At 33.6% G+C, this 12,522-nt stretch overlaps 1 protein-coding gene across 2 annotated transcripts; it reads right to left on the bottom strand.

Annotated features, from left to right (window-relative positions):
• Positions 1-4,651: 4,651 nt before the first annotated feature.
• Cisd2 (CDGSH iron sulfur domain 2) lies at positions 4,652-12,241 on the bottom strand. 2 transcript variants are annotated; one of them, XR_006882859.2, is made up of 5 exons: positions 12,066-12,241; positions 11,802-11,896; positions 11,520-11,636; positions 5,027-5,168; positions 4,652-4,966 (listed from the first exon to the last, which is right to left on the bottom strand). XR_006882859.2 is itself a non-coding variant. In XM_046623497.2 (4 exons), exons 1-4 carry the CDS (start codon positions 12,160-12,162, stop codon positions 5,082-5,084), a joined length of 396 nt encoding a protein of 131 aa, XP_046479453.1. In that variant the 5' UTR covers positions 12,163-12,240; the 3' UTR covers positions 4,652-5,081. The 2 variants fall into 2 exon arrangements, 1 of the variants encoding a protein (XP_046479453.1); XM_046623497.2 differs by having other exon boundaries at positions 4,652-5,168; positions 12,066-12,240.
• Positions 12,242-12,522: the final 281 nt, after the last annotated feature.

Genomic DNA, 12,522 nt, shown 5'->3' with positions numbered 1-12,522 from the left:
TGTTTTTATACATATAGAAAGAAGTCCTCAGCTAAATTTTTAGCTCTTTATCTCTTCTCATCGATTTTTAAAGAAATTATCGAAAAAAATTCATGTTTCTGACAGAAATTGAAATAACCTAATTAAATACAAAAATTTTTAAGTATTTTTTGATGCTCTTTCTGAAAAAACGTACAAAAATTGAAAAAAAAAATTTCTTGATGCTTTTTTGGCCATTTTTAATCGAAAAATTGGATTTTCCTTCAATGGGACACTATCGATTTTATCCAAAAAAATTTACCAAATTCTCCGTTAAAAAACAAAACTTTTCAGCCATAATAGAAGATGGGCTTTCAATAACTTCTAGTGAAAATAATTTGAAACACACATTTTTTTCTATTTATTTTCCGAAAAAAAATTGTTTTTAAATTATTATCGCTCGAAGTTATTGAAAGCCCATCTTCTATTATGGCTCAAAATTTTCGTTTTTTAAAGCAGAATTTGGTAAATTTTTTTGGATAAAATCAAAAGTGTCCCATTGAAGGAAAATCCAATTTTTCGATTAAAAATGGCCAAAAAAGCATCAATAAATTTTTTTTTCAATTTTTGTATTTTTTTTCAGAAAGAGCATCAAAAAATACTTAAAAATTTTTGTATTTAATTAGGTTATTTCAATTGTTGCCAGAAACATGAATTTTTTTCGTTAATTTCTTCAAAAATCGATGGGAAGAGATAAAGAGCTAAAAATTGAGCTGAGGACTTCTTTCTATATGTATAAAAACATATTAAAAAATCATAAAAATCTAAGAGGGTCACCGTCGCAACGTCGTTGAATTGACATGGAATGACCCATATACTTCCAAATATCAAAGTCCACATATCTCAAACGCAAAAGAGGGCCTAACAGCCCCATTTTATGTATATGCAATTCTGAACAAGAACACTCCAACACATTAAAGTTGCGAAGCTCAGATGAAACTACAATTCTCATATTGTTTGTGACCAGAAGACAATGGCTGTAATCAAGGTGACACTGAAAGTGATGTCCGTTTCTCCATGCCCTGTTGAGATAGCCAATTTCCAACCAATGAACGCTCATTAAAGAAACATTCAAAGTGCATTTCAGATACGTACAGTGTGATACGTTGTTAATATGCTGCACGGTGCCTACTCATAACTAGTAATGAAGCAATGGTAGTGTTTCGATACTAAGGTCGGTCCGAGGCAATCTGATATTAAGGAGTTCCGCGCTCCGTTTATGCAAGCACGCGCGGTATCATTGTTATCAATTGGTTCAATCGACTAAAATTATACTCAGTCCCATGGCTACAATAACAACCTTGTTACAACCGAGCCCTATTCACTCAATTCCTCGTTTATTATCGTACACGAGCGCACGAGACCCGCTACGAACCATTTAAATTAGTAGTACTAAGTAAAAACTTGCGTTCCTACTCACAATTTCAGAAGTGCTAACTCAAGAATAACTGTGTAGCGATATTTTTTGGATATATTTCGCAGAGTATTATCATTTGCTTCCACTAGAAAAGGAAAAGTTTTTTTTATGTGAAACAAAGTATTTTTCCTCTTCAATTTCTTTTCCTTCAAGCAATAGCAGTGTAGGAGATGAACGACTGTGTGATTTGGTATGAGATAGCCGATAGAAATACGCATGCACGTCGAATGATTGATTCGAATAAGTACCCATTTGGAATGTTGAATAAATTTAGATTTATACCATTTTTATAGCTAACAAAATACAGCTATCGCAGATCTTTGGAAAATCAATCGAGCGTGTAACAGACCCAGATTGATAAAAGGTGTGACCTCAGAATAATTATGTATTAAGTGTGATGTGCATTTCGGTGATTTCGCGAAAAATGGTTCAGGGCTTAGACTTGACCCGGATTCGAACCCGGGAGATTTCGCTTTTCAGGTGACGGATCTGACCACCGGGCTACCCTGGCCGACAAACCTTTCTGGACAGTTACCCAACTATCTCGAGAAATGCTACGTTATATAATATAAGAGAATATGGTGTTTTGAAATATACATGATGTATAACATTTTATAGATTTACTCGTAACTGTTATTGTTTCGGATTTTGAAGTGTGCCACAATATATATCTGAAAGTCTGAACTTTCAAACCTGGTCTTGGAGAACCAATTCCTGAAGTTTAGATACGTCTAGTGAATATAATTTTCAATGAAAAAATATATCAGGGTGGCCACTAATTCTCCATCACGAAATTCCCTGACTTTTCCAGGTTTTCCAGACAAAAATTTTATAATTTTCCTTGAACAATTTGAATAAATTCGTCATAACAAATTGAAAAAAATATACGTATTTTCCAAACAATTTTTTTTTTTAACGAAAGTACGAACCGTCACTTGGGTCACACTGTCCCATCCAGCTGATGCGCACAGTCGTTTGTAAGGTAATATTTAGGAATATTCAAAGTTTGAAGAGAACCTTCCGGTGATGGTAAGAAAATTGGTATTCGATCTAATTAATCTAAAGCTTAAAAAATACTGTGGGAAATATTGGTATGAAAAAAGTATATAGTAAACGATTCCCTGACTATTCGAGAATTGCAGAATTCTATGACATTTCCAGGTTTTCCAGAATTCCCTGACCAGTAGTCAGCCTGAAAGAGAACCGTCCAGTGATGGTAAAAAAGAAATTGTATTCGATCTAATTTATCTACAAATAGCAAGAAGGGATTGTTTGCTTCTATTTCATACGTGAATTTTATGCGTGGATAATAAAGGTCGGATATTATCTTTATGCACACACGTAATTATATCATCCACGTATCTTTTATAAAAAAGTTAATTCGAACGGAAGCGCATCAATGACTGTTTGTTCTAATTGTTCCATTACTAAATTAGCTACACATGGACTAATTGGTGACCCCATACCTACTCCATAGATTTGTTTGTAAAAATTGTTATTACGTATAAAATATGTTGAGTTCACGCATATCTCAATAGCTTTCACGAATTCCATCTTAGCAATGGCTGTGTGTTTTGTTATTTAAGCCCAGTTTTTCTTTATGACCGCTGTGACTAAATTAGTAAGTATGTTCGTATACATGTATAGAGAAGACATATCTAACGATATCAGCATATGTTCTACTACATCTACTTTGTGCACTATTTTACTTTCTAATGCATTTAGTTTGTTGATTTTGTTCAATCTAATTTATGTGATTAATCTGAGTCCACAAGAACTTTTTAGATTTAACGCTGATATTAAGAGTTCAGAAAAAACTTTTCTAAACATTAAAATAAACAACATCAACAAATTTAATGCATCAGAAAGTAAAATACTGCACAAAGTAGATGTACAAAAAAGCTGGTGTATTAATTTTACTAAGCACGAGATACCAAATAATATCCACAATCTGCTAGCTCTCGGTCCAAAACATGGATTACTGTATAGTGAAAAAGACATTCCTGTAAACGAGTTAATATGTGCTGTTGAGGCGGTTTTGACAGGAAAAGATGTTATAACAAAGGACAGACTTTGGTCAAACATAGCTAGGCAAATTTCAAATCACATTCAAGTCACACATGAGCATAATGGTAATTCTAGAGAGCATAATACTAATTATAAAAAAGCCCAAGAATTCCTTAAATCACACAAGGACGTGGTTATCACTAAAGCGGATAAAGGCAACAGCACAGTCTATGTAGTTTTGATTTTTAGAACGCCATATTGAATCCGCGATTTTGTATTTTTTCAAAACTGACCTCAGATTCGTAATCAGCGACCCTGAAAACCCTAGGAACAAAGTTTTTGCGCCAAATAACGTTTTTTCAATGATTTCATCCGCCATCTTGAATCCACCGTTTTTAATTTTCAAAATTTCCATAATTTTCTAAATTCAAACACTGAATCAAGGTTATATCCGAAGTTGAACCCAAGATATAACAATTAGCTCGAGAAATCAAGCAAGAAACCATTATTTGATTTTTACGTAAAATTTCACCCTTTTCGAGCCGCCATTTTGAAAATAATCGATAAAAAAAAATTCCTAACCAATAGGTTTTTAAACTACAGATAAAAATTCCACAATTTTTGCAGAAAAGAGTCTGATTTGAGTATTATAGAGGTTCGATATAAATAGTTTTTCAAAAAAACTACACCGGAATTTCGCTGTTTTTTTTTAATTGCAAATTTTCCATAGAAAATCTAATTTTCATGGCTTCCAACCTCGATATTCTGAAAGAGCACCCTTGAAAATAGTCGGGTACCAATTTTTATTAAAATCCCATTGTCCTAGCGTTGTTGGCAATCGGTCAAACATGACTATATGAAAAGTGTCATTTCGGGCGTTAATGAGTTAAGTCAATGAATGATCAGCAACACATACGTATATCGTATGAATAGGGTGTAATTAAACCTTGTCCAATGTACTTGAAAACTGTTTGAGCACTAATATCAAGTCAGCATAGCTAAACAGCTGTTTTTACTATTTCCGAGATTTTCAACGATAATTATTCCAAGTAAATTATGTGCTCGGAATCTGAAAAACATCCTGTGTAAATATTAACATTCAATCATATCCATAATATTGTAATGTTAACAAATGATAAATATTATGAAATCAGATATCAAATGGGATATTTTTGTAACTCAGTATTCCACATTGTATAACCCATTACCTATTGAATATAATCTGATTTATTCATAAATTAATACAGCAGATATACAACTTTTCTAGGATACTTCGCAACAAAAATAGAAGACAACAATGAATATCAAAAAATTTACAAATTTCGCCCGTTCATTTCTTACGTGTACAGTTTTTCTGATGATACTATGACAACTAGTAAACTCAGTTGCGTAAAATGATAATTTCGAAGATTTCTCGCTGAATATAGTGAGTAAGTCTCTTCCCTGTATTTGGCAACTCTCTCTTTATAATTCTGGTTAATCTGATTGATCAGTTGCAATGACTTGTATGATGAGATATACTGTCTGTAAAGGGTAAGAGATATGACTCGATATATGTAATTAACTACTTATATGATAACATACTCGCATGTCCCTGTGCGTAATGGGCCTTGATTTTCAGTACTTTGTTAAAAAGTCCCTAATTCTTCTTTGTGATAACAAGAGGTCCTACATTGTCACAGGTTTCCTTATTGTGCCGTCCGTGAGCGCCGTCGCAGTACGGCCACTGTAAAAACAAATACACCTTTTAATCAATGAGTGTAAACAAAAAATATATGTAGAGTTTTGCTTATGTTAAGCCCAGATAAACGATTTCAATTTGCAGTCAGCCCGGGAAATTAAACTTTGCTAATACAACTATTACATAGATCTAGAAAGTTTTTTTGATGAGCGGAAAACATTTATTCGGTTACAGTAGTTTTTTTCAACTATCTAATTTCTACATATGACCACAAATATGAATTTTTTTGAACAATGGTATCTTTTGAAATATGTAGGAAGAAAAAGAGTCACAACATTTCGTGATTGCATGAATTCCGTACTATCAATTTTTAATAACCTCACAGGATCCTGGGTAAAACTAAACTCTGTTGTTATTAACTCTAGTCACCTGCACCTATAAAAACTTCTACATTACTTACACGGGGTCACTCAGGCCATAGTCAATAACATTACGTTGTGTAGTTACGATTTGAACAAACTTCTCATACAAAATTTAACAATTCAAAAATGGACTCCAATGTTAGTTTTAGCAAAAAACCGATGGGGGATGTAGAAGAAATTCTTGAAGGAAAAAGTGAAAAAATACACAATACATACATGGGATTTCTCAGACTAAAAGATTTTCAAAATCATTTTTATTATATTTGCATAAACAACCCTGATTCAAGCGCGCTGGCTAAGATTGTACGTTAAAGTCGGTGTTGGGTTCAACTGGACCCGATGTAAGTGACTAGGGTTAATTTTGTACAGTAGGGGAGAATCGAATAAGACGGAGACGTTAGTGGGAGAATCGATATAATTTGGCTATTTCGATTAATGGGACATCGTCTACTCGTGTCCGTCATCTGTCGGCCTTTACCTGGCTATTTAACAGGAACATTTCGAATGTTTTATCATTGGACCAAAAAAAATTATCTTATCGTCGATTGCAAGAATTCCCATTCTTCTAAGATGGGGATTATAGGAAAATGATCAAAACTGCTATTTATTTAAAGTTGGAATGAGATATTGGACAATCAAGTTACACTTAAAATCGAGAAAAAGTTACAAAAACGCTATTTATTTATATTGATCACGATAGTCACAAACATAGTCTATGGTATAAGCGTCATCAACACTAGAACAATCTTCGGACTAGGACTGCTGGTTCGACTTCCTTTTATAATTACTAGGCATCTGAAATCGATGAATAATCTATTTTGGTTCAATAACCTTTGTTCGTTTACAGCATTGATAGCGCAAAAATATACGTGGGCGAATATCCCCATTTTACTCTGCACCAAAGCTCCCAATTTTGCCTGATCCTATTAGGGAAATACATGCATTCAAAGGTATACTGTCTCTTTTTCATAATCCAAGCTTTCATGCTACCCGGCATCCTTACACAGAGGGCTAACCAAAACGCATAATGGCTCTCCACATACGTGTCTGGTGTTTATTTTCATTATGCATAGCTAAAAACAAACCAATGACTTTCAGAACAAGCCTGTAGAGTCGACCGATAGATAGCACTACTCTATTAGTATAAAAAACAGTACATCCCCGTTTTACGCAACTCTCCCTTACGTCATTAATATATTTCCATTTGAATTTTGTTGATTTCAAAAAATATTTGTAAGTATTGATTGAGAAAAAAATATTTATGATTCAAATATGTGAATTTCACATGTTTTTAAGACAAAATTAGTAATAGTAATGATTTTCAATGATCGGAAGTAATTAAAAATAGCCCCGAAGCTGAGCTAGCAACCATAATTGGCAGTCGAGCATGCTAATGTTGATTGAAATAAGGCAGTCAAATCAACTAAGTGAGCTAAAAAAAAAAAACTGTACCACGTTATCACATCGAGTTGTGAGATTATGAACAAGTATTATTTTCTTCCTATCATGTTAGTTATTAAAGATAAGATTTCTCAGTGTGCTCTGCAGCTTTGTTTAATGTTGTGACGTGCACATAATGCATTACGTATAAAAAATATCCCCATAACACTAATCTGGAACATTCTATTAAATAAACAATATCTTAATCGTATACGTAAGAGTCCATCGCAAAATTTTTCTGTTGAAAATGTATCAAATTACAATTTATGTAAAAAAAAAAAAAAAAACGCCGGTAATTTATCAAACAATATAAAAATCGGGTCTGTCTATTTCGAGTTTTTGAGTAAGTTCTAATATTCATCTTTATTATCCTTCTTGATTTTTCGATTTGGATGAAGCCGAAGTTAGCTAAACATGTTAATCTTTTTCAAATAGAAAAATGTAGTTCAGTTTTATCCTCATAATTGTATAATGATTTTAGCGGTTTTAACTGGTTAAAAGTATTTTTTCGCGAGAAAATAAACTTACTATCTTCAAAATTGAGTTGTCGATGCAGATATTAGAAAAATAAATGCTTTTTTACAGATTCGTCACAGATGTTTTAAATTTGTTCCAGACTTTTTATCAATATAAATATGTATTTTTCATTATATCTATATCAAGTAGTCCTTACCTAAACTATGCGTAATCTTTCTACAAGAGTGTAACAACTATTGCGTATTATTGGAGATGACTAAATCAGTTTTTTTTAGATTTTTATACCGAGCATTATTTACACTTTTACTAATCTTTATTAAAACGTGCTATTTTTTGCAATAAATATCGAAACATGCTAGTTTTCGCGATGAAAATCGAAAGGTGCTAGTCTTCGCGATAAAAACCACAACATGCTTTTATCACAACATGTTTTCGTAAGAAATCTGAATCATGCTACTTGTAAGAGGCGTCGAGTTATTCGTAAATGAAGAGCGCTTGGTCTAAAGTTTTGACTAACAATAAGTCGAAAAAGAATGTTATTTTCACACGTTTCAGTTACTTCGACATTTAGGTACCGCGATAATGTGTAACATATCAGAACTAGTCTACTGTAGTGACTATAATTGACGAATTATTATACTTACAATTATTTGGATTTTTGTAAAATTTCTCACGTGAACATCAAATCCGTAACAAACTTTTATTCGGGGAATATTTTTTATTAATTTGGAACTTTCACATAAAATGAAATTGGAGAAATAAAAAATTGTTAAAAAAATGTATTTCGACGAAACTATTTCTGAAAAATCTCGAGCAAATGAAGCGAAGCTAAAACGACGCAAATTCGATGTTACCAAATTGTTGTAAACTGTTAAAAAAAAAAAAAAACACCTTTCGACGGAACTGTTTCAGAAAAACCTCGGACACGATACAACTCCGCCGGAACTTATGAGAACTTGTGTAAATAAAAATACGGCGAGCCGGCATATAACGGTTATTTGGAGTGCGACACTATAAAATTCCTACGAGAGGTTGGTAAATAATTTTTCTATCGTCAACTTTTCTGCGTTAAATCGCCTGGACTATCACTATAATGTATCAGGAACTACAGAACTTGGCTGTATGCGAAAAGACCTCAGGTTTATTTTTGATGAACTTTTTTGGGTTTAATCTCTAGAACCATCATGAATATGTATCAGGAACTATAGAACTCGGTTGCATGCAAAAATAACACCGTTTTATTTTTATTTGACAGTTGATATGCTAACTTCACGTAAATTCAGGGCCGGTGTTATGTAATGTAACATTTGGTGCCAATTTCGCAGCACTTTGTGACTTGAAATCTCTCCAACTATTTCAAATGGAATCACGGACATTGTCAGCTTATTTAAAGTCGTTTCAATTATTTCAAATTCTATCCACTAATTTCATTTCGAAATAATTTCTTTAACAGAACAGTCATTAAAAAAACTTCGGTTTAATTCGGGATCTGGTCTCCGGTAAAGAGTTTGGTACCATAAATAAACATCTGTTATTTCAATGTGATACTTAGAAATTTCACGATCATGCTTCATATTGGGCAATGAAACATTCAACACCTCATATCGCCTCATTTGAAACCTTCGTTTACAATTTCTGATTATATTAGAACTTTTTAGAATGTCACAATGCTCATTGTCAGTAAGATTGAAAATAATCAGTTGATTTACAGTCGTGGAAATTATTCGAACATCTGATTAATCTCGGGATCAGTCTCTTTTTTAGAAAAGGATGATTCTGCCGAAAAGAGGTTGAATGTATTTTGCTGCAAAGTCGACCTGTTTTTTATCAAATCTCAATTTTCACGGAATTAGATGTTGGCAATAAAAGAAGTCGAATGATGTAATACATGTGAGTTGTTGGAAAATACTTGAATCATTGGAGTTCGTTTAAGATCTTATCTTTTGAAATGCAGTGAAGCCTCCAGGGTGTTGATACAGTAACGCCGCTGTTAAGAGATAACGCAAGTAATAGCCTCTAAATACGACCGGGTCCAACTGTTACATAGTAAACAACATTCTATGCTGCAAAGCTTATCAACCAGTAGGGTAATTGATCAAATAGCGCTACGTTATGTATTAATTCTATATTTTTCAGATTAAATCTAGTTTGGACAACTCCTAAAATGATAGTGCCTTATCGTAGGTAAATTTAGATTTGGCGTAATCAACATTTTTCCAACAAATCGAAAATTGGATGGTTTTGAATCCTTCTGTATTATATTAATGATTACCTTAATCTGTTCAAAGAAACTTGAATTGAAATGAATCATGCATGCTGTTTTTCAATTGATGATAAACAAGCATACCAGTAAATGTTTAAAAACTTTTTGAGATCATAATTTTAGTATAAATTTGTCAAAAGCTTGTCACAAAGATTATTTTTATGCGCTATCTAGACATCAAGCTAAAAATAGTACAAGAACTGAAGTTGGCGATGCAGTTCATGAAATACGTAACTTATCAAATTACAAACCAGACAATTGACAATCAAATATTCTCATACTGTTGAGATGATGATCCGGAGTTTGATTTGATCATTATAATCACACTCTTTTTACAATATAAATAAATTAATATTTAGGTACTGTAAATCACTGATTCTGTATTGAAAATTTCAGAAAACAATTTCGGAGATTGGATTAATTTTTAACCCTAGGGCCCTACACTATCTATATGAAACAAATAACCTACACATAGCTTACGCACGCCCCAGAACTTCAAATCAACCCTGCTAACGGACTGTTTGTCGTAGGAGGTTTTTTTTTCTCATTCGATACAACAGTATATGCAAGAAAAATCTAGTATGAATATTTCATTGTCAAAAATTCGATTGAACAAAGAAACATAAATGATTTTAGCAGGCTGCAAGAATTATGTGGGGTTAGGGTACCCATATGTAGGGTCCTAGGGTTATTTTGAGTTCAACAGGATAAACCTACCATTGTAAATTTTTCCACAGAACTCGCATTGTTCAAAGCACTTAACGATATAAAACAGTACCAAAAATTTTTCCACAAATATTCTCAGAAGTAAATTCAAACTGCAATTAACCAATTCTTTATAAAAATCTGTACCTATTTAGAAGTATACATCCAAGAGTAAATTTCATTAACGATCAAATGTTAACAGAGACAAGGTATACGACTGCCGGGGAAAAAACCAATTTCTTGAATATTTTCATTAAAAAGTGTAAGGCATCTCAATAATTTATCATTTCTAGAAGTGTCCAAGGAAAAGAAAAGTTATCATCATTGTGAAAAATTATAGACATAAGGTTTAGATTTTACAGACACAGGTAGTTCTTTAAACAGTGCTGCCACGTGACAAATTATCAAACAAATATTCTATTACCATGTACAAATAGAAGGTGTCCCAGAACTAAATGCAGAGATTCAAGAAAGTAATATAGGGGTCAAGGAGAGTAAATGTACCTTGAAAAACAATATGGTCTCTGAAGTAGCATTCACAAAACATGACTAGTGTAAAGTATCGCACTTGGCACCAGCATATTTAGTCAGCAGTCTGGTTGATAAGTGTACTTAATGGCTGATGCGAGTCTACATTCACAAATGTGAAATTTCCAAACAAAAGTACTCTCAATATCCAACTTTCTTACAAAAACCAGTACTTACAAGAAGTGTTTGAAATTACGTCCTCTGACTTTGATGCAGAATCGAGCTCAACAAACGCATCGAATCAAACATATGATTGGATTAATGCGACTCTTTAACCACCTGTATCTTGCAAATGGCGTTTCGGACACTACAAGTTGTGAAGGTTAATTAACTTAACTCGACCTATTTTATTATCCACTTACATTTCTGAATTCAGTTCTAGAACACCCTCTAGACTCCAGGTGATTTGAACATGTATCTTATCAGTATCCAAATTTTCTCCGTTTGAATTTTTGATTATCACAGCAATTTTTGGTACATGCTAATTGAATAATCATTGCCACAGAAAGCATAACTATAGCTTATATTCTTCTAAATTCTCAATTAACATAATCGACTCACATTCTCACTCCGCCAGCAGCGGCACATAACAGCTTTTTCAGTAATATCTTCTACATCGATGGAGTCGACAACCTTGGCGGAGTCCTTCTTTATCTTAGGATTTATGTGACTGGAGGGCTAAAAAGTAAATACCATGTATAATGACGTATATTGGAAAGTAAAATAGTCAAGGATACGCAACAAGAATAAAATGAATTAAAGCGAGAGGAAATTGCTCAATGTCGGATAGAGCAATACGTTTTACCGTAAATATTTCTTCAGACTTCATTAAATTTTACCTACCGATGGCCTTCCATGAGGGCAAAACGCCCTGTATGACATGAAACCGATTCCGGCCATCAGGGCAGTTGGCGGTATCAGTGATAACCAGTCGCGAACTGAAAATAGAAACAGCAAGATTACTGCATTTCGAACGGTAACTTCCCATTTCTCGCAATGCAATGCAACACTTGTCAGTAATCGTGCTTCAGACAAACTGTCATCGGCTATAATCATGCAATGGTTCTTTATTTTTTGTATAATTGACTGGCAATGAGTAATAAATACCTCCCAGTCGAAACCATCCTCCGATCGACGATGGAATCGGTAATCCAGCCAAATAATTTGGAACTGAAACCTTAACGAGGTTTGCCACGGAATCCATGTTGCCTTACTGGCTGCTACTGCTACCCATCGACATAAGAGAATGGACCGCGTGTTTCCTATCTAAGTAGTGCACAGAATACGTTCGTCACAGTGGTTCGTCACTGTGCAAGCGAGATAGAGTATTACATAAGGACTGATACCCCTAGGTTATTTTGCGTAACAGTGTGCCGGGTTTGGCCGGGTTTGAGGGTATTAGCAGTTTCGCGCTTATCAACCAAGCAACTGACCACGTCGGTAAAAGAAGTTCTTCATAACCAACAACTATCGCGTGCAAGACGTTGGTAACATACCGTCGTCATCGTGAAACTAAAAATTTGAGAAAATCCCGTACAAGAAATATTATGTATGCCGAAATTAT

Source organism: Neodiprion pinetum, chromosome 4 (assembly GCF_021155775.2).
Source record: "Neodiprion pinetum isolate iyNeoPine1 chromosome 4, iyNeoPine1.2, whole genome shotgun sequence".
Taxonomy (NCBI): domain Eukaryota; kingdom Metazoa; phylum Arthropoda; class Insecta; order Hymenoptera; family Diprionidae; genus Neodiprion; species Neodiprion pinetum.
The sequence above is the reverse complement of the archived record's forward strand: the minus strand, read 5'-3'. Positions and strand labels throughout refer to the sequence as shown.

What these genes read in the sequence shown, in the direction of transcription:
- Cisd2 (XM_046623497.2), bottom strand. Translation starts at nt 12,162, where the DNA reads ATGGATTCCGTGGCAAACCTCGTTAAGGTTTCAGTTCCAAATTATTTG. An exon ending in AGGATGGTTTCGACTGGGAG is followed by an intron (nt 11,897 to 12,065) that starts GTATTTATTACT and finishes TTCTATTTTCAG; the next exon opens with TTCGCGACTGGTTATCACTG. An exon ending in GCTGCTGGCGGAGTGAGAAT is followed by an intron (nt 5,169 to 11,519) that starts GTGAGTCGATTA and finishes TTGTTTTTACAG; the next exon opens with TGGCCGTACTGCGACGGCGC.